Source organism: Prunus dulcis, chromosome 6 (genome assembly GCF_902201215.1).
Source record: "Prunus dulcis chromosome 6, ALMONDv2, whole genome shotgun sequence".
In the NCBI taxonomy this organism is placed as follows: Eukaryota; Viridiplantae; Streptophyta; class Magnoliopsida; order Rosales; family Rosaceae; genus Prunus; species Prunus dulcis.
The window spans coordinates 22,650,326-22,673,957 of NC_047655.1; the positions used below are offsets into that span (position 1 = coordinate 22,650,326).

General features: G+C 35.3%; 5 protein-coding genes and 1 non-coding gene across 6 annotated transcripts; 5 read left to right on the forward strand and 1 right to left on the reverse strand.

Annotated features, from left to right (window-relative positions):
* Positions 1–1,379: 1,379 nt before the first annotated feature.
* On the reverse strand, positions 1,380–1,451 carry TRNAP-AGG. Its single transcript has one exon. It is a non-coding gene; the product is annotated as a tRNA-Pro (tRNA).
* Positions 1,452–3,120: 1,669 nt separating this feature from the next.
* LOC117630478 (MLO protein homolog 1-like) lies at positions 3,121–4,044 on the forward strand. The gene is made up of 4 exons (XM_034363186.1): positions 3,121–3,243; positions 3,374–3,431; positions 3,527–3,777; positions 3,874–4,044. The coding sequence occupies exons 1-4, from the start codon at positions 3,121–3,123 to the stop codon at positions 4,042–4,044; spliced, it is 603 nt and encodes a 200-aa protein (XP_034219077.1).
* Positions 4,045–8,825: 4,781 nt separating this feature from the next.
* LOC117630479 (MLO-like protein 3) lies at positions 8,826–9,414 on the forward strand (the record flags this gene model as incomplete). Its single annotated transcript, XM_034363187.1, has 4 exons — positions 8,826–8,846; positions 8,923–9,093; positions 9,193–9,228; positions 9,343–9,414. Coding segments are annotated over 4 exons (300 nt in total), but the record flags the coding sequence as incomplete, so codon positions are not given.
* Positions 9,415–11,583: 2,169 nt separating this feature from the next.
* On the forward strand, positions 11,584–15,473 carry LOC117630096 (MLO-like protein 3). Its single transcript, XM_034362833.1, has 15 exons — positions 11,584–11,894; positions 12,004–12,061; positions 12,138–12,424; positions 12,512–12,628; positions 12,738–12,798; positions 13,368–13,456; positions 13,564–13,638; positions 13,722–13,810; positions 13,908–13,957; positions 14,066–14,106; positions 14,191–14,364; positions 14,468–14,503; positions 14,594–14,661; positions 14,770–14,830; positions 14,967–15,473. The coding sequence occupies exons 1-15, from the start codon at positions 11,772–11,774 to the stop codon at positions 15,261–15,263; spliced, it is 1,626 nt and encodes a 541-aa protein (XP_034218724.1). The 5' UTR covers positions 11,584–11,771; the 3' UTR covers positions 15,264–15,473.
* A 273-nt stretch (positions 15,474–15,746) lies between these two features.
* On the forward strand, positions 15,747–17,422 carry LOC117630097. The gene is made up of 2 exons (XM_034362834.1): positions 15,747–16,355; positions 16,634–17,422. Exons 1-2 carry the CDS (start codon positions 16,086–16,088, stop codon positions 17,258–17,260), a joined length of 897 nt encoding a protein of 298 aa, XP_034218725.1. The 5' UTR covers positions 15,747–16,085; the 3' UTR covers positions 17,261–17,422.
* A 2,484-nt stretch (positions 17,423–19,906) lies between these two features.
* On the forward strand, positions 19,907–22,895 carry LOC117631445 (peroxidase 21). The gene is made up of 5 exons (XM_034364596.1): positions 19,907–20,239; positions 20,412–20,560; positions 20,673–20,861; positions 21,601–21,766; positions 22,408–22,895. The coding sequence occupies exons 1-5, from the start codon at positions 20,161–20,163 to the stop codon at positions 22,812–22,814; spliced, it is 990 nt and encodes a 329-aa protein (XP_034220487.1). The 5' UTR covers positions 19,907–20,160; the 3' UTR covers positions 22,815–22,895.
* The last annotated feature ends 737 nt before the right edge of the window (positions 22,896–23,632 follow it).

Genomic DNA, 23,632 nt, shown 5'->3' on the forward strand with positions numbered 1-23,632 from the left:
ATAATGTTCGAGGAATTTCCTTCATTTGGATGACTTATTTACTCAGAGGTACGTATTAAAATACTCCTTTTTTCTAATATGTACGCCAGTGGTTAAATCACAGCAGCTAAGCTCCCCATTGGGCTAATCATACTCAATATTATAATAGGGAACAAAATCATAATTACTATTTTCATGAAAGATTCTTTATTAATACATTTGGAACTATATATAAGTTACTAGTCTATGTTGTTAAAATTTTGGTGGAATATGACTTAATTTTTGTTTTTGATATAGTATTAATAAACAAACATGTATTAATCCTCAAGCACTAGACCACTTCCCATGCATTCTAAACATGGGGCAGTGGAGGTAATCAAGCCTACATCACTCACTACCATTCGTGGATTTGAATGCCTATAATGTTAGGAGGTGTTCAAAAAGTTGCAGGAGAATTTAGAAATAATAGTGTACCTGTTTTTCCCTTTGGGCTACTAATTTCGAAGTGTTTTTTTACAAGTACCCTTCTTCACTCACATTAGTGGCAATCGAAATAGTGTCCGACTTCTCAACGTAGAATACAAGATTACTTGTTAAAGGACCCGAAATTTTCTGTTCCAACAATAATGTAAATTGTTAACACCATTTATAACACCACCACATACGGTGTTAGTCCTATAAATAATTCATGATAATACTAAAATCTGATGTTACTTACGATTCTACCAAATAATTTGTCATAATACTAAACTTGCAAATCGATCATGATTGTGGATCCAAGTTGAAAGTTTCATTTCTCTGCCACCCTGGCTGGTATTGGAATTAGGGAATATCCTATTCAATTCAACAATGGTTTGTTTTTGGCTGGAAAATCATTGTACAACCTACTAATTGGTGGGTTCTAATAGCTAGTCAAAATATTTGGATCAATTTCTTCAAACTCTTCTGTTTGGAAAGGAACATTGTCGGTTAGACCTATTATTTTCTAAAACTTGAGATGGAATTTCTTATGCAAGCATATAATAATAAAAAATAAAAAAGAATTTCTTAGAAGCAACAGAAAAGATAAAGGAAAAAAAAAAACCAATTCTAGGTGCCTCTCTCTCTCTCTCTCTCTCTCTCTCTCTCTCCATCCACAAAGGGACAAAATTAATCAGACGAGAGACAAATATTATCAAATAAATTTGGAAATCTTTGTCATTGATTATAAAAATTATATAGATTAGCAACCTAGAAGGAAATGGTCAGACAAAAAAATTCCATTTTATTTGGACAGTGTAAAAAATAGTTGGCAAAATATTTAAATGAGCCCAAAATACACACACACAAATGGATGGCCCAATAGTTTTCAGCCCAAGGTGTCAATAAAGGGCGAAAAGTTAAAAAATAATTGAATTTCGGGGGCATTCCGAGAATTGAACTCGGGACCTCTCGCACCCTAAGCGAGAATCATACCACTAGACCAAATGCCCAACTTGACCTTTAATGATATAACGTATTATAAATAATCTGGAAACTGCAAAAATGTAAGCATATGCTTTACTTCTTACCCACAAAAAATGTGTATGCTTTACTTGTAGCCCACAGTATTCCTTCAGTAAAGATGTTGGATGCTAATCACTAATATTTTACTAAAAATTAACAGAAATCAAGGGTAGTTTAGTTTGGATTGGATTATGTGTCATAGATTGTTGAGTGTAAGATGCGTGTAGATAACTATTATCAGTTCTTTTTCCATTGCAGGAGAAATAAGAGGAAAATGATTAATTTGAACTTTAGCCTTTTTATTTATTTCTTAAAAGCGATTAGTAATTTTATTGATAACACAGAAAAAGTATAGAGTAGCCGCAATGTGCCAAATATAAGTACAAAATCTCCAGTGACCAAACACAAAAATAAATTGGTTTGATTTAGAGAGAATTACTTATGCCAGAAAAACCTAAAAACTACAATTCGGCAGACAAAAAGCACTTGTACTCATACCTACAATACAAATCCACCGCGCAACGGCGGTAAATCCGCATCGAAAAGTCGAACACTAGTAACATGGCTAAACCTCTTATTTTGCACACGCAAAACCCGATTCCACACAAACTAGCAACAATCACTTTTCTAACTCCAAACACTGAACTGGAGCAAATTTCATATGAGTGGACCAAAAGTTGTAACAAAATCATGGTGTCTGTGGTGGATTGAAATACTTGCTTCAAAAACACAACGAAAACCAAAGTGAAAAGCTAGATCGACAACATCACACCACAACCATCCCAGCGATAGCAAGACACATCCAAGAACAACAAAAGTCATCAAGGACCTACAACAGAAAACACACAAACAAAAAAGACAAGATCCAAATAGATCTGGGCAAGAGAACCCAAAATCCAAACAAATCTGGGAAGAGAAGAGGAGAGGGGAAGAAAACTTGAACTTTAGCCTTAGATGGGCGTAAATGCTTTTTATTATGGAACTACAAGCTTTACAAGTGGTTTTTTATATATATTAATTTAGTTACATTTAGTGTGGAAGTTGATGTGGACTTATTACGTTAATTATTTCACATTTAGTGGGTTAACTATCGCATAAACTAATTTAATAGCCTCCATTGAAATAGAAGAAAATTCAAAGTACTAAAAAAAGTTTCTTGTTCAAAATATTATGGATAAAGTTGCTTCAAAATCTGAAAAGTTAACCTCAAATATATTTGTTCCCACACATCGAGTTAGAACAACCTTCCTTCTACATCTTCATTGGCATCTATCCTTCTTGTGTTTATCAAGAAAACCCATGGATGCCTAAGCATTTTCCTTTTTATATTTTTTTTATAACATTTTATGTGACAAGATTTATTCTTACTTATAAAATATGGATTAAATGACAGATTAGAGCTGGTTAGAAAAGCATTAAAAAAATTCATTTTGATGCTATCTTCTTACATTTTCCTTCATTGTATGTAGTGCCCCTGCATATATAAAATGTAATATTGTGTAGTTAGTCCTACTGTGAGTGGGAGAAGAAAGGATTTGCAATTATCAAAACTTCAATTCCTTGTTACATTCATCTCTTAACCATAAATTAACGAAAAATATTAGTACAGAACAAAAACAATCGCATTCAAAAACAGAAAAAGAACAAAGTATTGTCATGGCAGTAGCCTCTGAAGGCACCTCTATAGAGTACACGCCGACATGGGCACTTGCCAGCGTTTACTTCTTCTTCATTTTCACCGCTGTCTTCCTCCGGTACTCCATCCATCTCCTTGCCAACGTACGTAAGCTAGCTCTTCTGATTTGTCACGTTAATATATTGTTCACACTGTCTGTTAAGAGTATATTCATTTCTTTTATATGTACATATATGATTAATTTCATGCTAGAACACATTAACTTTGGTGCAGTGGCTCAGGAGGCATCGAAAAGCTGCCTTGACTGATGCAGTTGAGAAGCTCAAATCAGGCACCATATTAATTAAACTAAACTGATATTTCATTTCTTATGTGACACTTGGCATGGGGTTACCTGAAGTTTTTTGTTTTGTGAATTTGTTGCAGAGTTGATGTTTCTGGGATTTGCATCACTTCTATTGGCAGTAACCCAAGATTCTATATCTAAATTCTGCATACCAGCCAAGCTTGTAGACACCATGCTTCCATGTCGCAAAAGGGTTGCACCCGAATCAACCCAAAAAGAAGAAGATGCTGAACACTTTGTGGCAAGAAATTTCTCGACAGGAGCAGGTGGTTTGTATGGTGAAATTCATAGTTTGCTTGCAGATGAAGCTGTTTCTGATTCTTGCAGTGATGTAAGTGCATAGTTTAATATATAAAAGTGGGGCAGCGGGAATAATTAACCGGGAGAATTTGGATGCTTAATTATTAATTCAGATGAAATTTCGCAGGGAAAAGTACCTTTCATGAAAAAACGTTCTCTGCATCAGCTTCACATACTGATTTTCGTGCTGGCGGTTATGCACATTGTGTATAGTGTTCTCACCATGGCTTTGGGAAGGGCCAAGGTGTTGTTTAGCTTTAGCCATTACAAAGCTGTTCTAAATTTTAAGTGCAATTGATTAAACAAATGAACTTTGGTGTTTTCATTTTTGAATCTATATGCAGATGAGGCGCTTTCAAGCTTGGGAGAAAGATGCTCAAGCTCAAACAATGGGCCAGCACCAAGTCGCCCATGGTATGTGCCAATGCATGAGCTATAAATTTTCATGTAGCTACACATACAATGGCCGAGGCCTTCTTAAATAGAAAGTAAAAGACTCAAGGACTTAAATGACTTCGGGTGAGCTGGCAATTTTGGATGCTTGTGAAAAAGTAACTGTAGGAGCACGCGAAAGCTTTTGCTTTTACTGAGTGCAGCAACTTTTACTTTGTCGGAGAATCTCAAAAGGAGCACGGGCTTTTCAAACTGTTGAAGGCACGGGTCCGGATGCTTAGTCTCAGGGCTCATGACAAAGGCAACTTTAACTTTTGCTTTAATCATCCCCTAGATTGAAAGGGCCGAAATCATAGGGGTCTTGCTCATCAGGATAATCACTCCACCGCATTTTTGGGGCTGGAGCCTGTTGATTGGAAGGCTTAGGCTGACTGGTGGATGACTCAAACTTGGGAGAGGCATCAGTATCGTCATGCATTTGAAAAGCTTGCAACATTAGTTGTCGGGCAATTTCTTGCAATTCAGACTTAGTTTTTCCCTCGATTGGGAGAGAAGAATGTGAAGAAGCAGGAGATGGCTTTTGCTCAGGTTGCGGATTCCTGACTGGAGGAATCAGCATAAACATAATCTGCAATACGCTCAAGTTTAAATTTATCCCACCATTTGATTGAAAATTGGCGAGATAGGACTCTGGTTTCCTAATTAACCTGATAAGACCATTTCAGGATCCAAGGTACTTTATATTTGGCAACAAAATGAAGGAGATTGGGAAAGGACAACTCAGACTCTTTGAATTTATTTTTATTAGTGAAATAATTAACTAAATCTTGCATAGGAGGAGGAAATAAATCAATGACTGGACCATGTTTTTCCCACCAGTGATTGAACCAGTAAGGAAAATGACTTTTGAATTTACTGTCAAAATTTAAGAACCAGGAGTGACTGAAATCAACTGTTTGATGAAGCAGGATAGAATACCATGCTTCGATAGAATCATAATAACTATATTGAAGTTCTGATTGGAGAACTTTGAGATCATAAGGGTGATTACTCCATTCATTTTCATTGATAATTTGGTGAATATAGAGTGAATGATAGAGGATGATATGGGGGTTCTCTCTGTCTTTTATTGGCTTAATGGTGATTGAATGGGTCTCATGGAGAATGTCTCTGTAATATTTGAGGTTCTTGAATGGTGCTTGGGGAATGAAATGACTATTTGGTGGAAAATAAGATTTAGCAATGGTGATGGGATTGGCAATTGAATTGTATTTGGACTCAATGATAAATAAGTGACTATGACTCTTGACCATGTACGGGGATGTTTTCTGGTAAGATACAACTGGAGGGTTAGTAAAGGCAATGGCTTGAAAAGGATCATGACTGGAAATTAAAGCAGACAGGAAACTAGAGTGAACCTGGCCACTGTGGCTCCTAGGCTAGCAAACCTGTTACTGATTTGGAGAGGAGAACATCCCGGGAAGGGGACGATCTGGGAAGGAGATTCACGTTGGATACGACTCATTGGCTGGGCATGACTCATTGATTGGCTCATTGATGCAGGGAGGACTCTGAGTGACTGGGGTTGACTTGATTGATCAATTTTTTGTTTATGAAAATAAGCATTAATCAAAATAAGCAATTCTCAAAATCTCAAATATATTGATTACTTACAGAATGCAAAACACTAACAAAATCCTAGTTTCAGCACTTAGTTCTTCAGGGCACTGGTACTGATAGAACTTTGAAACTGAGAAAATTATAGTGTACTAAATTACATTCTTGGCTCATCTGTATGGGTCGTGCTTTAGTAGGGATATTTTTCTCACTAAAGGATTTGATATACGGAAGACTGACAACATGCTGTTTCCTATGCCAGAATGCATTGGGTAACTTAGAACAAATTTCTTGTTTTAGTTTTTCTTCAAATTGCTTTATTTGTGATTGTAGAGGCTCATGACTTAGTTGCTGCTCAATTCTTTTAGTTTTGACTTCTTCCTAGAGAAATCTTAATTGTTTATTTTTGTTTTGGATGACCTGGACAGATTTAGTGACTGCATTTTTTTTGTAATTCTTTTAAACTATGTAAATTAGGCAGGGGCGGCCCTGGGGTGGCGCAAGTGGTGCCACCGCACAGGGCCCCCAATTCTTAAGGGCCCCAGAAAAAAAAATTCTTTATATTATATATATTAATATTATAGGAAATGTATATATAGTATAGTGTGCTAGACATTTGCACAATGGCGTGTCTAGTGGAGTTGGCTCTAGCGCTTCTCCATTTAACGTAGCACCAGAGTTCGATTCTTGCTGAAGTCGATCTATATGCTGTTTTTATATTATTTTTGCATTATAACTAAAAACTTTACATAATAAATAAATAAATGAAAAACCGAAAACCCTTGAAATAAAAGGAAACATCGATCCCCCAAACACTTTCTACTCCGATCATTCTTTTAAAAAATTTAAAAAAAAATTTCTCACCTAAGAAAAGTACTTTTTTCATTCAAAACAAAACCAAAAAAACTTAATGGCTTCTTCTTTTCTTTTAAACTCTGATTTTCTGGTAAGTAATCATTATCATTCATCAATCTCTCTTTGGTTCTTTTTTCAATCCTTTTGACAATTTTAGTTATTCTTTCAATTTCAGGAATTTCAACACCAAAAAGAGAAAACCCTAATTCCTATATTCATAAAGAACACTCAAAATCAAATAGTCAAATTCAAATTTCAGGAATTTGTGTGCAACTACTCTTTAATTTGTAATTGCTAATTTTTTTCCCCTATTAAACACAAATTGCTTATTAGAGGCAGTAAGGGACCTTGTAGGGGCACAATGAGCTTATTTTTGTACCAAACATTTAATTTTATCAAATAGAAACATTTAAATTTGGCTTATTATCACAAAACATCCCTGAGGTTTATGAAACTATCAGATTGCATCCTTAATGTTTTTTTGTGTCACTTATGGTCCTCAAAGTTAGTATGTGCAATCACAAATGGTCCCTGACGTTAGGATCTGTCAAAAACTCTGTTAGTTTGCTATCGTGGCATACATATATATCACAAAACATCCCTGAGGTTTACACACTTATCACAAATGGTCCTTACAAATTTTTTTTAAAAAAATTTAAAATTCATAAAATTTTGGTTTTCTTTTTAAAATTATTTATAAATGAAAAAACAATTTATAGAAGGATTTTAATCTTGAGGACCATTTATGAACCCTAAACCTTTAGTTTTTTTTTCATTTTTAAATTTTATGAATTTTAAATTATTTTTTAAAAACTTCATTAGTTTGTTGATGTGGCATACATATAGAGCCCACATCTACAATAATATAGTGTCACATGTATTTAAAATTTAATATATATTTTAAAATAATTATAATTCATAAATTTTAAAAAGAAAACAAAAATTTTATGAATTTTAAATTAAAAAAATTTCGTAAGGACCATTTGTGATAGGTGTGTGAACCTTAAGGATGTTTTGTGATATACATATATGCCACGTCAGCAAACTAACGGAGTTTTTGACGGAACCTAACGGCAGGGACCATTTGTGATCATACATGCTAACTTTGAGGACCACGAATGACAAAAAAAAACATTAAGGATGCAATCTGATAGTTTCGTAAACTTTAGGGAGTTTTGTGATAATAAGCCTTTAAATTTTTATGAATTTGATTTCTGATTGTCATTACATATTTATTCATGACTTTTAGTTATAAAAAAATTGTTTATGACATTAAGTTATGCCAAATTTTTATTTATAGTATTTCGTATTAATTATGTGAAGTCCCAATTTAAGTTCACACAGGGCCCTCAAAATCTCAGGGACGGCCCTGAACTCAGGTTTACTCAAAAATTCAAACTTAATCTTTTCTCCTAAATAAGTAGAAATGACACCATCATGTTTAACCTGGAAAGGGTACAGTAGGGCAATGAACTGACACTAGTTAGCTTGCAGATCCAAATCTATTCAGATTTACAAGGCAAACAACAGGTGGAAGACGGGACACGAATTCCTGTACAGAGAAATCAGTTCATCTATGGATTGTGAGTCCCTTTGATGATCTTGAAGGAGTTTTACTTTGTTTTAATCTTAAATAACGACAGAAGCAGACGTTTCTAATAATTTAGTTTTGGATGATTGTCAAATGGAGCAGAAATGTTTTTTCAGGCAGTTCTACAACTCAATAGAAAAAGCTCACTATCTCACCTTGAGACATGTCTTCATATCGGTAATGAACTCAAGTCCAACGAGACAGATTGTTAACTGTTTGATGGGAAAAGTCTTTTTAAACTAAATCCATTTAAGCCTAATAGTGATGCCGAATCGTTCTGCAGACTCACCTGTCAAGCAGGCACAACAACTTCAATTTCCAACAGTACATACAGCTATCCTTGGAGGAAGATTTCAGGATTATGGTTGGCATCAGGTTGCTGATTCTTATGATGCATTGTTTCTAATGATGCAACATGTTTGATCATCACGGTTATTATTAGTCACAAACTTAATGTGGTCTGTTTTGTCTCCACAGCCCTTTAATGTGGTTTCTAGCAGCTGCTTTTATGCTGTTGGATGTATATGGTAAGAATTCTTATTTTAGTTTGTATTGAGATTGAGATATGTTATTCACTGCATTGTTTGAACTCTTAATTACCAGGCTGGTATGTGTATCTCTGAATATCCTATGTTCCAATCTTGGTAAGTAAATTGCTTTATGCACAAAAAATTAATGTGTTTGAAGTTTCAAATACAATCATTAAATTTTTTTTGGTAGGTCGTTCTGGTTTTAGGAACCAAACTTGAACACATTGTTGCAACAATGGCTCTTCAAATTAAAGAACAGAACAGTGCAGTTTCCGAAACACCTCTTGTTCAACACGATGATCTCTTCTGGTTTAGGAAACCAAAATTTGTCTTGGTGCTGCTACATTATACTCTCTTTGTGGTACGCCCTCCCTCATATCTCATATGGAGGAAAATTTAACTAGAATTGATAACTTAATCCACCCTGCTTACCTAATGTTATTTTCTTTGGACACTTCAGAATGCTTTTGAGTTTGCCTTCTTCATTTGGGTTACAGTAAGTGTACTTTTCCCATACATCCTCCATTTTCTGCAGAAGTTCTACATCAGAAATTTTGCATACATTATGACAGAATATCTTTCTTCTGGTTTTAATTCTCCTGGCTCTTAGATCCAGTTCGGGTTGACATCTTGCTACCACGAGCACACTGTGATCATTGTTACAAGGGTTTTCTTAGCGTAAGTCCACCTGAAATTCTGCATTCAGATGATCACTTCAAAATTATTTTATCATACTAAAAAAAACATTATTGTTATGAATTAATTTTATTAGCAAGCCTTGTTGGCATTATTGTTTGTAAATTCTTTTTGATTTCTCTGGGTGACAGCCCAAGTCCTCTGCAGCTACATCTCTCTTCCTCTCTATGCACTTGTGGCACAGGTGAAGCATATCTGAATTGTTTGATCATAGCAACATTTAGAAGAAAAACTTTAGAAATGAGTTTTAAGGATCAAACTATTAATTAATGTAGTTGATATCTGAATTAGTAGTGTTGTTTATATACAAACAGATGGGCTCACAATTCAAAAGCCATATACTAGAAGATAAAACAGCAGACATTTTAAGGAAATGGGGAGCTGAGATGAGGCATACAAGGAGGATGGAACAACAACTTTCACAATCTGAAGTCACATCTTTCTCCACAGAATGGAGCTCCATGAGAATGAGTCTAACTAGTACAGAAGTTCCTTCTAATACAAGGCAGGCTTCCAAACCAGCTCAAAGTATCCATTTGTTGTCTAGCAGGTGGGAGATCAAAAATGAAATAGTAGAACAAGAGAGAAGCTCATCTTTTGCATCTGCAATTTTGAATGGGGAAATAGGCTAGGCTGCTCCTATTGATTGCACTAATGAATCTTAGTCTAGTTAGGGATCCCAGTTTTGTGGCTCTCCAAAAGTACCATTGAAGAAACACCTCATGCTGTAAATCTCATCATATTACTGATTTGTTGTATATAATGATGCAAGATTAAATAATCTTGAAGTTATGAGCCATTCTTTTCATTTACATATCACAATTTGACACGAACACATAAAATTTCCTTATTCATCAAAATATATGCTTCTCTTTTCTTGTAATGAGCCAAGAAGTTTTTCAAAAACAAGACAAGTGGCTAAGTATCACTGTCCCCATCTTAAAATACAAATAGTATAAGAGATCATAGGTCATACACAAATTGTTATGTTGATGACTATTCTTAACAAATAAAGTCGTCTCAAGTGTGGAACAATAAAGACCTTGGAAAGTCTTCAGTTGGAGAATATACCCTCCTCCACTCCTAACTTATTATTAATCCCTTACTTTTGTTACATAATTCTTGTTACCAAAACCCACCCAAAAAAACCAAAAAAACAAAAGGGGGTCGTGCATGTGTCATTTATTTCTGCGTACTTTTCTGGTTCTAGACAAGTGGGTTTGAGGGTTGAGCCACCACCAACATGGATATATATTGTTTAATTTTTGGATTACGTCAAAATGTTACGTATTTGTCTTCTAGATCCCAATGCCAATTCAAAATAAGGTAAAATACAAACCAATTGCTTGATTCTTCACACACAGTCAAACAGTGTCCAAGTGTAACGCGTAGAAAGAAACAGTAAAAACGGTCTTTTGATTCTTTCTTCTTTTTTTTTTCCCTTTTTTGCTGAAACAGTCTCTTGAGCCTTTGATTCCTTTTTATTTATTTATTTTGATTAAACAATCTTTGATTCTTTATAGATGTTGATTCTTATGCTTCAAGGTTAATTTGAATTTTTGGATTTCAAGACGCTTGCACCTCAAGTGCTTATGAGATTTATACACGAGTTTAAGGTCCTTTGTTAGAATAGAATCTCGCTTTACTCAATATCCCTTTGTATATGAAAAAAAAAAAGTAATTGAATTTTGGATCAGCTGTTACGGAAATTTACTGTGTTTTTATTATTAAAAAGAAAAAGAAAAATCATAGTTTATACAGTGAATATAAAATATCATAAAATATCTATCAGAAAAGAACAATAATGAACATGTTAAAAGATTTTTCTTGTCTCATTATTTATACAAATATCTTTTTTTTTCTCGTGCCAAAAATATCTATTAGAATAATATAATCAGAAAAAGCTTTAAAATTTTTATTTTGCTGTCCCACATTTATTCAGAAAATAATTTTATATTATGATCATCAGAATTGACCGATGTCTAGAAAGTCACAAGCTCCAATTGCTACGCGGTTGTCATATGAAAGAAAAAGAGAAACGGTGGCACATCAAAAAGTTAAATTTTTTTTAATTTCTCACTTTCATTACATATTTGACGGTTGACTTACACCATGATATAACAGAGACTTGTATATATAGTAGCGTTGAATGACAAGTATGTGGGTATTTAATCTCAAGTGGGAATGGGAGAGAGACAACGATTTCCAATTATCAAAGTTTCATTTCTAGAAGTCCGAAAATTCTCAGCCACAAATTGTTGAAGAAATTAGGAATATCACATAAAACCAAGAAGAATCAAACAAGAACAATCATATCCAGTTGAGAAGAGATTACGGCCTGTCATGGCAGTGGCCTCCGGCGGCGCCTCTCTCGAATACACCCCGACATGGGCACTCGCTACCGTCTGCTTCTTCTTCATCTTCCTCTCCATCTTCCTCGAGCACTCCATCAACCTCCTTGTCAACGTAAGCTCTTCTTTTTTCTTTTTTTTGGTAATAACAATATGATAACATAACATGTCATGAAAAAGTATGACGATGAATTTGATGCTAGAACACATTGAATTTGTTGCAGTTTCTCAGGAGGCATCGGAAAAATGCCTTGACGGAGGCAGTTGAGAAGCTTAAATCAGGTGCAATATCCACCAAACTATTTGATACTTGTATTGGGTTAATTAACTGAAGTTTATTGTTCTGTTTGTTTTGCAGAGCTGATGCTTATGGGGTTTGTGTCACTTTTACTGGCGGTAACCCAAGATTCAATATCTAAAATCTGCATACCAGCCAAGATAGGAGGCATCATGCTTCCATGTCGAAAAAAGGAAGCAACCGAAGAAAAAGAAACAGAGGATGTTGAGCACTTTGTGATTGTGAATAAAATTGTGACGAATTTTTCGGCCGCCGCAAATGGTCTGTATGATGAAATACTAAGACAAACAGTGCATAGGCGGCTTGCAGAGGAGGACGATGCAGCTGCTTCTGATTCTTGCGGTGACGTAAGTGCCTTCACAATCATGGAGTTAATTGAGTAATTTGGGTGCTTAATGATTTATTTAATTCACATAAGATTTTGTTTTCCGCAGGGAAAAGTAGCTTTCATGACGAAGAATGCTCTGCATCAACTTCACATACTTATTTTTGTGCTGGCGGTTATGCATATTCTGTACAGTGTTCTCACCATGGCTTTGGGGAGGGCCAAGGTATGTTCATTACAAGATCATTCCAAGCTTTAATTTAATAATGCAATTAATTATGTGAAAATGATGTTAATTTTTTATTTTTTTTTTAAATCTTGAATTTCATATGCAGATGAGGCGCTGGGAAAGTTGGGAGCAAGAGACTAGAACAATGGAGTACCAAGTTGAGAATGGTATGTCCCATTAAAGTACAAGTGGAGAAAAAAAAAAAAAGTACCAATAAAAGTTGAGCTGAATTTTCAAAGGAATTGAACCAGATTCTAGACATGTTTTTATTGAATTTAAAATATGTTCTTTTTTTCTGGTAGGTGAGATGGCAGACTCTTACCAAATTCTTTTCTTAGAAAGGCTGCTGGGTTCATATTAAAATCCTCTAAAATATCTCAAAATGGTTGCAAAGTCTTTGTCTTTTGAACTCTTTTTCATTTGTTTTTTGGCCTGAGCCACCTGTAATTGGAAGATCTTGCACATAAGCTTTGGCTGCATTATGATTATAGCCGTTATGTTTTATTTCTATACGGCTCTAGATATCTTTGACCCCGACTCGTTCAGAAAGACTTTAAGAATGGGCCTATTTGTGAAAAGCCCTTAATCTAATCTTGTCAAAGACCTTGGAAGGGAAAAATTGTCAATCTTTGTTTATGTCACCTGAATAAGCATTTTCACTGTGTGTAGCACAAGGAAAAAGAGGCTCAAGTATGAAATTTTCTTTGCTAGCTTATTGACATTGGTTTGCATGCAGATCCAAATCGGTTCAGATTTGCAAGGCAAACAACATTTGGAAGAAGGCACATGACTTCTTGTACAGAGACAACGTTTCATCTCTGGTTGGTAAGGCCCTTTTGATCACCTTCAAACATGAGCTTTTACTTGTTTAAATTAATCTTAAGCACACTTCTAATATTGGCTTGGTTTTGGATGGTTGTGAAACGGAGCAGAAATGTTTTTTCAGGCAGTTTTATAACTCAGTGGCCAAAGTTGACTACACAACCATGAGACACGGCTTCATAGCGGTATTGAACTCAAGTCCAGCAAACCAATTTCATAACTGTTTGATGGAATCAGTTAAGTTTATTGCTAATGTATCTTTCTGCAGGCTCATCTGCCGAGCAGGCACAACTTCGATTTCCAGAAGTACATACAGCGGTCATTGGAGGAAGATTTCAAGGTCATGGTTTCAATCAGGTTGCTAATTACACTAATTTCTTACATATTTGATCATCCCTTTTTTTTAAAAAAATTGTTAATTGATAAACTTAATGTGGTCCTTTTCTTTGCACAGCCCTCTGATGTGGTTTGTGCTAGCAGCTTTTATGCTGGTGGATGTGTATGGTAAGAATTCTTGTTGCTCATAATGTGTGTATTAATTTCTTTTTGAGTTTGTGTTGAGATTGAGAAATGTGTTATTGATAGGCATTTGTTTGAACTCTTAATAACCAGGCTGGTTTGTATATCTCTGGCTATCCTATGTTCCACTCTTGGTAAGTAAATTGCTGTATGTATATATAGAAAATAAAGGTTCATGTGTTTTCAAATACAATCATTAACTTTGTTTTCGTTTGTAGGTGGTGCTGGTTCTAGGAACCAAGCTTGAGCATATTGTTGCAAAAATGGCCCTTCAAATTAAAGAACAGAACAGTGTGATTGTCGGAACACCTCTTGTTCGACTAAACGATGATCTGTTCTGGTTTGGGAAACCAAGATTTGTCTTGCTGCTGCTACATTATACTCTATTCGTGGTATGTCCTTGCTCGTATCACAACGAAGGAACATTTATCTAGAAATTTATAACTTAGTAGACCCTACTTAACTAATTTTACTTTCTTAATTTGGACCTTGCAGAATGCATTTGAGCTTGCCGTCTTCGTTTGGGTTACAGTGAGTTTTCTTTCCCATATATAGTCTGCAGAAGTTCAATTTAGAGATTTTGCTTAAATTATGACAGAACATACTTCTTGTGGCTCTTAGTGGCAATTCGGGTTCAAATCTTGCTACCACGAGAACACCGTGATCATTGTTACAAGGATTTTCTTAGCGTAAGACTACCTGAGAACTTGCATTCTGATCAATTCTGATGATACTGATACCTAAATCAGCATATGCCTTGTTTACATTAACGATTGCAAATTCCTTTGATTTGTCAGGGTGACAACTCAAATCCTCTGCAGCTATATTACTCTTCCTCTCTATGCACTTGTCACACAGGTGAAGTATATTGATCTCAAGTGTTGTTCATAGCTATGTTGACAAGACCTTCAACTTTGGTTGTCACCAAAATAATTTGAAGGATATCGATCAAACTTAGTTGATCTCTGAAGTGTTGTTTGTTATATTCACACAGATGGGTTCACAATTCAAAGGCAAGATAGTAGAAGATCAAATGGCAGACATTTTAAAGCAATGGCATGCTGAGGTGAGAAATAGGAGGAAGAAGGAACAACAACTTTCGCAATCGGCACGCTCATCTTTCTCCATAGAATGGAGCGCCATGAGGAACAGTATAAGAAGGGCTTTCAGACCAGCTGAACCAGCCGATAGTGTCCATTCTTCTAACAGATGGGATACCAGAGATGAGATAGTAGAACAAGAGGGAAGCTCGTCAAGGGGTTTCAGAAGAAATTCAGATGCTGGACCTTGAGTAGAATAAGAAAACTGTGAAGTTATATATAGGAGGGTTATTGGCTGGAGGCCTGCAAACTCAATTATTGCCACTTTGTAGCCAATTGCAGGGAAATACATACACATCATGGGATGTTGCAGCTTATTCTTCTTCCATTATTTTTGTTTGTAAATTGACAAACCACTATTACATTTATCTATACAAAAAATTGTTTAGAACTTCAAATCATTAGAATGCTTAATGGCCAATTAATTAGGATTGCACTAATCAGTCCAAGATATACGACCCCGAAGTTGAACTTACACGCATTTCCTCTCTATCTTTTAATGAAAATAGAAACCGAAAACCAAAAACGAAAGTGTTACCAAACGGGTCAAAGATTTACACTCATGCATATCTAATCTAGTCAGGGATAGGGTTTGGAGTCCTGGGATCCAACTTCTGTGGCTCTCTGTGGTCGTCGGACAAATTAAAAAAAAAAATTGGATATGGCCTGAATTTTTGTTATATTTCCAAGTATATACTGACCCTCACAACATTATGTCTCATGGAAGGCTTTATCACTCTTGTCAATTTTTCTTTAAATATGTGTGGAGTTGAGAGAATCCAAGATTTCTGACCACATCTTCTAAGACTGTTGGAGGTTCCACCAGTTCTCTACACTCATTTGCTTTCACTTGTTTTTGTTCTGTCCCTGCAATCACAACCACAACCACAACCACAACCACCCACTATATATATCTTTATATTTCTTTTGCTAACACCTCCTTCTCTCTCTCTCTCTCTCTCTCTCTCTCTCTCTCTTCCTCTGTAGTCACCAAGTAGCTCTAGCTAGTCCCCATGGCCAACAATTACAGTTTCTTGTGTCTTTTAGGAGCTATAGATCGTCTATGGTTTCACCACACCATTCTTTTCTCTGAGCCCATGTCATTATTTGGCCCCAAAAGTACCATTGAAGATCAAACACCTCAGGACTCAATCATCACAGATTCTTTTACATACCCATCATCCAGCGTCTCCTTCACACCTCTTGCAGATGAAGAAACAGATTTCTCACCTCTTTTGTATGAAGAAAACTCATCAGATTCACCAGAAACCGCTACTCCACAGGTAGTTTTAAAAACAAAAAAGAAGTCAAAATTCATTTTTGGAACTGGGATTTCAATTTGGTCCATGTTTTCAATTTGATCAAATTAAAAACACAGTTGCTGAAATTTAAATCTGAACAAAAACCAAGTACTAAAATTTATGTCTAATAACTTTAATTCGAACAAAGTACTGTAAAATATTTTGATCTCTGAATTTTAGGCACACACTTGTCCTTGCTGATGTTTCTTCTATTTCTAAACTTCTCCCATGTCTCATGCATATGCTGCAATAATGATTAGGATGACTCCAACAATGAAGAGGAGGATGAGACCAACTCGACCGATTCAATCAACCAGAAAAAGAAGAAGAAAATCAGACCAACAAGATTAAACCTACTGGCCAACAGAATGTTAAAACGCTCTCATTCATCTGATCAGCAAAAACGTCCCCAGAAAAACAGAACACGCTCATCAGCATCAGCAACATCATCACCAGGCTATGCTGCAGCAGAAGCAGCAGCGAGAAAGCTACAAAAATCCATGAGCTGCAGGAGCTTGGGGGAGCTGGAGCTCGAAGAAGTTAAAGGGTTCATGGATTTAGGCTTCACGTTCAAGAGAGAACACTTGAGCCCAAGAATGATGAGCTTAGTGCCTGGCCTGCAGAGGCTTGGAATGTCCAATAATAAGAAGTTACAGAACGGTGAAGATGATGATGATTCTGTGGAAGTGGCAGCTGAAAAAGATGAAGATGGTGAGGGAGAAGTTGAAGTGACGAGGCCATATTTATCAGAGGCATGGCTGATAAAGCGACCAGATTCACCGCTGCTAAATCTGAGGCTGCCGAGAGTCTCTGCAGCTGCGGATATGAAGAAACATCTGAAGTACTGGGCTAGAACTGTTGCTTCAGAAATTCACCAGGAATCTTAAGACAGGTTTTAGTTTTATTTGCCGACAGCTTTTGCAACTGTAAAAATGTTATGTTTTTTGGCCGTCGTTAAAGAGAGATGTGATTGTGTAAATGTTCACGTAAATATAAATAAAGGAGTGCAAAGGCAAAAGGCCAGAGCACCTTCTTTTTTTTGGCTTTTTGCTTTTTGCTTTTTCATTGTCGTTATTGTTTCGAATTTGACCCTAGGAAGGCTTGAATATGAAAAGCTTTTGGCATTATAATCGTAAAGTAATATTTAGATTTTAGTGGCTAATGCCATTTTTACGTGGAATGGCGGCTGCCGGCTGGCCAATCGGCAAAGAATTAGTGAACAAATTTATCTTATGCTCGTATATAACTTTGATTAATTCAGCCTAAACATTATCAGATTGTGATTGTTCATCATAAAGGAAGCTTGTTTATTTGTTATACGAACGATATTAAAAGGGGAGACACTCGAACATGAATCCCAGATATATGTGTAATTATTCTTAACCACTTTAGATACAAGTATTTTACGAGAGAAACGTATATGATATTTAATTTGAAGATTACCAAATAAAACAAAATTTGAAGTTTCTCAAGGCTTGTTATGATTGTTTCCAACCCTGAACACAATCATTCACTCAGGATAATTATGTACCTTTAGTGTGGGACTGGCTTCATTGATAATTATGGTGCATGTTTGACCGATGCTATAGAATTCTCAAGAGGATAAGTACTAAATTACTAATAGATAAAGGGATCTACCACTTGCATGATGTGAGAGTTTTGAGACAGAATAACAAGGAGCTGGCTTTCCACATCCATTTTCAGCCAAGATCCTTGTGACATATTCCACTTTGGCTTGTCTTTTTTATGTGCTTTGGCCTTTGAGGGCATCAAAACTTACCTACGCACAGGGTTATATATTCTGTTTTTTTCAGGTTACCTTTTTCTCTTCACGCGATTCATCTTAAAGAGAAATATGGAAAAGAAGACATTTAACCGCTAAAGAGCAAAAGAAAACGATAGAATTAGGCCTAAACCCTAATAGCAAAGCCTAATAACCCCAAAAACAACTTTGTTTTGATCTAATGAACAATAGAATTCAGTCTAAAAAACTGACATTTTGCGTTGAGTTGTATTCATCTTGTGGTTCCCTTCAAAATTATGTGTCATGTGCCCAAGTCGGAGCCCAAATGGGGAACAATTGAATTTTGTTATTTCTAGGCTAATGCTCTTCCCATCTATTTTGCATGAGAGAGAGAGTGCTTTTGAACCCTATATTTTTTTCAGTCTTAGGATACTTCCCTTGGGCCTGGGACTGTGTTCCAGCGTTGTGCATCAAGGTATGGACAAGTTAATTTGGGCCTTATTGATTTAATTAAAGCATGCGCCAAGCACCAAGCAACACAACAAACCCATCAAATCATGTTTTGAAGTTGTTTGTACGGGAAAAATAAATAATTTTAAAGTTTTCAAATAGATAGTCCATTTCTTATTATATCACAAGATTAGCAGCAAAGGACGACCTCCCAAGTCCATTTCTTAATTAAATATTTATTTGGAATAAAATAAAAAAAGATTTCTTAATCCATTAGTGGCTTTGAAGTGGATCTAATTCACAAGCATCTGATGCCAATTACCACTCAAATCAACTGACAATCCAAAATTAGAGGCTAATATTCTTCAACTTGATTATCGTCATATTTAGTGGCAAACTCCCAAATTCGCCCTATGACTTCGATCTTAACCAAATTAAAAGTTAAGAAGGAAAGTGGACCACGACCTATAACTGAAAGAGACATTACAAAGTTTTTATTTATATGATTTATATTTGCCACTCCTAAACACACTCACATGAGCAATGAAAACTCTTTCTTCTTTTTTTGGTCATAGCAATGAAAACTCTATGAGAAATATAAGATATAGTAATCCAAGAAAACATTATCTATACGTATGCCTTCAAGTGCTTGACATATTCTCCATGGATCTTCCAAGCTACATGATTAGATTTGCCAACACCAAATACGTTTCTCAACCATCCACTTTCGTGCATTATCTTTTTAATTAAATTTGAACATCAGTGTTTGTCGAAGGCATGTATTAACTCATTTCTTGGATCTCCGCTACCCTCTAGCTTGCACGATATTCCCTTTAATTATAAATTATTGAAGCCCCATTTCATTATTATTTTTTTATTGCGTTGTTTATAATTTATATGGAAAACCAAGTTTATTATGAAAAATTGTTTCATACATCATATTCTTGGTTCCCGACTTCTTCGCATGCCACGCATATTAAATCCATATCCAATAATATCTCTAGAATTCTTACTCCTCCAATGAAAATGAACTTGGTCTCTCTTCCATATAAAATCCAAGGGATCAACCAAGGACATCACTTTCATATACTTTCTTACACCTCAGTCCATTTTAATTTCCTTTTATTTTCTTCTTTACTTCTTTAAGAGATTGAGTGTTTTAGGTATTGTGAGTGAATATTCAAGCACATTGTTATCTTCTTCTTTTTTCCTACACCGTGAACGTAAGAGTGAATCACGTAAATTCTCTTGTGTTCTATAGTTGCATGATCTTGTTTTTTTTTTTTTTTTCTTAAGCTTGATCTAATTATGGCATCATGAATGATATAATAAGGTGGTATTATTGATGGACCACAAAATTTAACTAATTTTTGTTATATTGTGAATTTGAGAATTATATATTTGGTTTGAGTGGGCCTTCACGCGTGGGACAAAAAGGTCAAAGAAAGTGGCTCGGTGGAGAGGAGGCTTAGAAGGTTTCTGTTTCGATCCAATCCTCACAAGGCACACCCCACCACATCCCAATATAAAGGCCACCACAATAGCTCACATAGATCACACAAGCAAGCAAGCAGCCAACCAAGAACTAGAAAGATGGCTGCCTATAAGCACCATGCTTTCTCAAGCTTCATCATCCTTATGTTATTTCCATTGCTCTTGCAATTTCAATTTGGTACATATTCACCACATTTTTCCATCTTGTTTGTGCATTTTATTGTATACCTCGCCAGTCAATCTATCAATCTGAATTATTGATCATATAAACTCTTGTATGTCCAAATTATTATGCCGTAACCTAATTATTTACGTTGAAAATGTTATATGTTTTAATTTGATTGGCATAGGTAAAAGTGAGCTCCAACTAAACTATTACTCCGAGAGTTGCCCAAAAGCTGAAGAAATCATCAAGCAAGAGGTCACCAAGCTATACTATGAACATGGAAATACAGCCGTCTCTTGGCTTAGAAATCTCTTCCATGATTGCTTCGTTCAGGTATGAGTTGTGCCTTTGACTTTGAGACCTAATTAGTCAATTTATTATTAGGTAAAAAAGAGATCAAATAAAAAGATTATACTTTAATTAATTTGTGGCTATATATATGTAGGGATGTGATGCATCTTTATTGTTAGAGAGTGTGAATGGGATAGAGTCAGAGAAGGAATCTGGAAGGAGCTTTGGGATGAGAAATTTTAAGTACGTGAACACAATCAAAAAGGCTCTTGAGAATGAATGCCCGTCCACAGTTTCTTGTGCTGATGTTGTTGCTCTTTCTGCGAGAGATGGCATTGTCATGGTATGTATAGTAATATATATGCATGCGTTTCTTTCTCCCTAACTTTTGTTCTCTCTCTTTTTATTTACGATACTTTGTTATAAAGCTTGTTTTTATTGACTGTTTCTATAAAAAGTAATTCTACTCATAATCGTTTTTATTAGAGCACATTGAAAGTATTTCCTAAAAAAGCAATATTTAGCATGCAATGGCGAAACTAGAAATTTTTTAATGGGTGGGCTAGCTAAAGTTATTAGCTTAAAATCTAATGACAGTTTTTTTTTTGTACTTACATTTTCTACAGTAAAATACTTCTCTTTTGGAGACAAATTAATAGAAAATTTTTAAAATTGATATTGGGGCAAACTTTGACAACAAATACAAATGTGGAAGACCTCTTACTATGCCTATTGGTGTTGAAATTGTATATATATTTATTTATTTTTAGTTAAAATATTATGCTATATGTATTTTTTTTTTTTTTTTTCCAAACCTTCCCTGGGCTACAGCCAATGGCAGCCCTTGCCTTAGTTCCGCCCGTGTTAGCATGTGCTTCTTTCAGAAAACGTTTTTATGAGTACTTTAAAATGTTTGCGTTAAACGTTGTCAAGAAGAGCTTTCAACTCTTTGTACCCGGATAGCTAGGTGTAATTTTATTTTATTTTAGTAATTAAAATCCAATAGATCTCCACTTGAGGTTTTTTAATTAAAGAGAGAGGTTAAGAAAATTTATTGGTGTGAACATGATAATTAATTGCAGTTAGGAGGGCCACACATTGAGATGAAAACGGGAAGAGGAGACAGCAAGGAGAGTTATGCGAAAATCGTGGAAGAGTTCATTCCTAATCACAATGATTCATTGTCTTCAGTGCTCTCTCGCTTCCAATCCGTTGGCATCGATGTTGAAGGAACAGTTGCCCTTTTAGGTATGTAAATGCATATTGCATTATCTTGGACTTTCTTAATTGTATGCAACTTATTAAATAAACAAATATATATGGGTGGCACTGTAGTGGAAAAGTTGTCTAAACTCTCTTTTTCACCTTAAATGCACTCGGGTTCGATTCACGTAAGATATAATCATGAGGCAAAGCAACCGAATATAATACTCTCCCTTCCTTCCCCTTTCCAATGAATGACAAAAAAACAAAAAACAAATATGGAAGACTTTAATTTACTGTTTACATATACAATTCTTCAAGAATAGCTTAATGGGTCGGCAAATATCTTATTATATACGAGGAGAGTAGGGGCCTCCACATGTGCCTAAAATATAATTCACCAGTATTTTAGGTCCAAAAGATAAAATGTTGTACAAAATCACACTTCATAGTTAATCATTCTATTGGATTAGAATCATAAAATAACTCATTAATCAAATGGTGATCACTGACCCAATAAGCAAAACACAATTGGGCATTTTCTAATCCGAATTCTAAATAAATGTAGCTTACATTACGATTTCGGTTCTTATAGTTGGGACGAAGTTCCTTTTTTTTTTTTTAAATACATATAGTTTCTATTTTTTCAATTTTAAACTTGTAGTTTACTAATTGTTGTAATTCAGGAGCTCATTCCGTGGGACGAGTCCACTGTGTGAACCTTGTACACAGACTCTACCCTACCGTCGATCCAATCCTAGACCCCGACTATGCTGAGTACCTCAAAGGCCGGTGCCCAACCCCAATCCCAGACCCAAATGCAGTCCAATACTCAAGGAACGATCGTGAAACGCCCATGATTCTGGACAACAATTACTACAAGAACTTGTTGAAGAACAAGGGTCTGCTCATAGTGGATCAAGAACTGGCTTCTGACCCGGCTACATTGCCTTTTGTGCAAAAGATGGCTTCTGATAATGACTACTTCACTGAGCAGTTTTCTAGGGCTGCCCTGCTTTTATCTGAGAACAATCCACTTACCGGGGACCAAGGAGAAGTTCGAAAGGATTGTCGATATGTAAATACAAATTAGTCATGTAATGTTTGAGACGAATAGGCAACTTCTAGGAGGGTTGCAAATGTGATCCATTTAATAAAGAAGGACTTGTGGACATGTGGGCTTGGATGTGTGTTTGATTCAAGTTTGGTCCATTGAAATTAATTAACCAAGGTTTAGTCCACTTAATCAAACTTCAAAATCAAAACACATCACCATTATTTCAAGGGTATAATGGTAAATTAAACCCAAGATGTTGATTGAAGGAGTGAGATCAAAATGTTGTTTTATTCTAACAGAAGGGTCTAAATTATCATTACACACAACAATTAGGGTGATGTACTCAATTCATTATCATCTTAACAGAAAATCATAATGTCCATAATGTCAAAATGTGTAAAATTTACACAAAAAAATCATTTTAACAGAAAATTCAAGATATTTTGTGAAGTGTGTAAAGTGATCATGAATGGAGTACATGACCATAATGTCAAAATGTAATTGTTCATGGACGTCCCATTGATTGAGTGATTTTGAAGTTTTAAAACTTTTTTGTTGAGTTTGTAGGTCATGCACCAGTAACCATAATTGATTATTAAAAAAAAACTCATTTAGGTAAGTGCAGTTTAGTTGATTAAGAGAATTCGCTTATCATCTAAAAAATTCCGTGTTCAAGTACTCTCAAATATCGTTTGTATAAAGAAAAAAAAAATGATGTTAGAACTAGCTCCATTATTATGCCTCCCAGCTGTTATTTTAATCTAGCTTGATCAATGTTGCATATTTAATTTCAGCTGTTCAATATTATAGTAATTTTATGTATCATATTTCTACCAATCAAATACTTCCACAAC

Excerpts from the sequence above, each read along its gene's own strand:
- LOC117630097 (XM_034362834.1), top strand. The coding sequence starts at position 16,086 with ATGGCCAACAATTACAGTTTCTTGTGTCTTTTAGGAGCTATAGATCGT. Across the intron at positions 16,356-16,633 it reads CAGAAACCGCTACTCCACAG|GATGACTCCAACAATGAAGA; the intron begins GTAGTTTTAAAA and ends AATAATGATTAG.
- LOC117630478 (XM_034363186.1), top strand. The coding sequence starts at position 3,121 with ATGGCAGTAGCCTCTGAAGGCACCTCTATAGAGTACACGCCGACATGG. Across the intron at positions 3,432-3,526 it reads AGTTGAGAAGCTCAAATCAG|AGTTGATGTTTCTGGGATTT; the intron begins GCACCATATTAA and ends AATTTGTTGCAG. Across the intron at positions 3,778-3,873 it reads TTTCTGATTCTTGCAGTGAT|GGAAAAGTACCTTTCATGAA; the intron begins GTAAGTGCATAG and ends GAAATTTCGCAG.
- LOC117630096 (XM_034362833.1), top strand. The coding sequence starts at position 11,772 with ATGGCAGTGGCCTCCGGCGGCGCCTCTCTCGAATACACCCCGACATGG. Across the intron at positions 12,425-12,511 it reads CTTCTGATTCTTGCGGTGAC|GGAAAAGTAGCTTTCATGAC; the intron begins GTAAGTGCCTTC and ends TGTTTTCCGCAG. Across the intron at positions 13,639-13,721 it reads TGAGACACGGCTTCATAGCG|GCTCATCTGCCGAGCAGGCA; the intron begins GTATTGAACTCA and ends ATCTTTCTGCAG.
- LOC117631445 (XM_034364596.1), top strand. The coding sequence starts at position 20,161 with ATGGCTGCCTATAAGCACCATGCTTTCTCAAGCTTCATCATCCTTATG. Across the intron at positions 20,561-20,672 it reads TCCATGATTGCTTCGTTCAG|GGATGTGATGCATCTTTATT; the intron begins GTATGAGTTGTG and ends ATATATATGTAG. Across the intron at positions 20,862-21,600 it reads CGAGAGATGGCATTGTCATG|TTAGGAGGGCCACACATTGA; the intron begins GTATGTATAGTA and ends AATTAATTGCAG.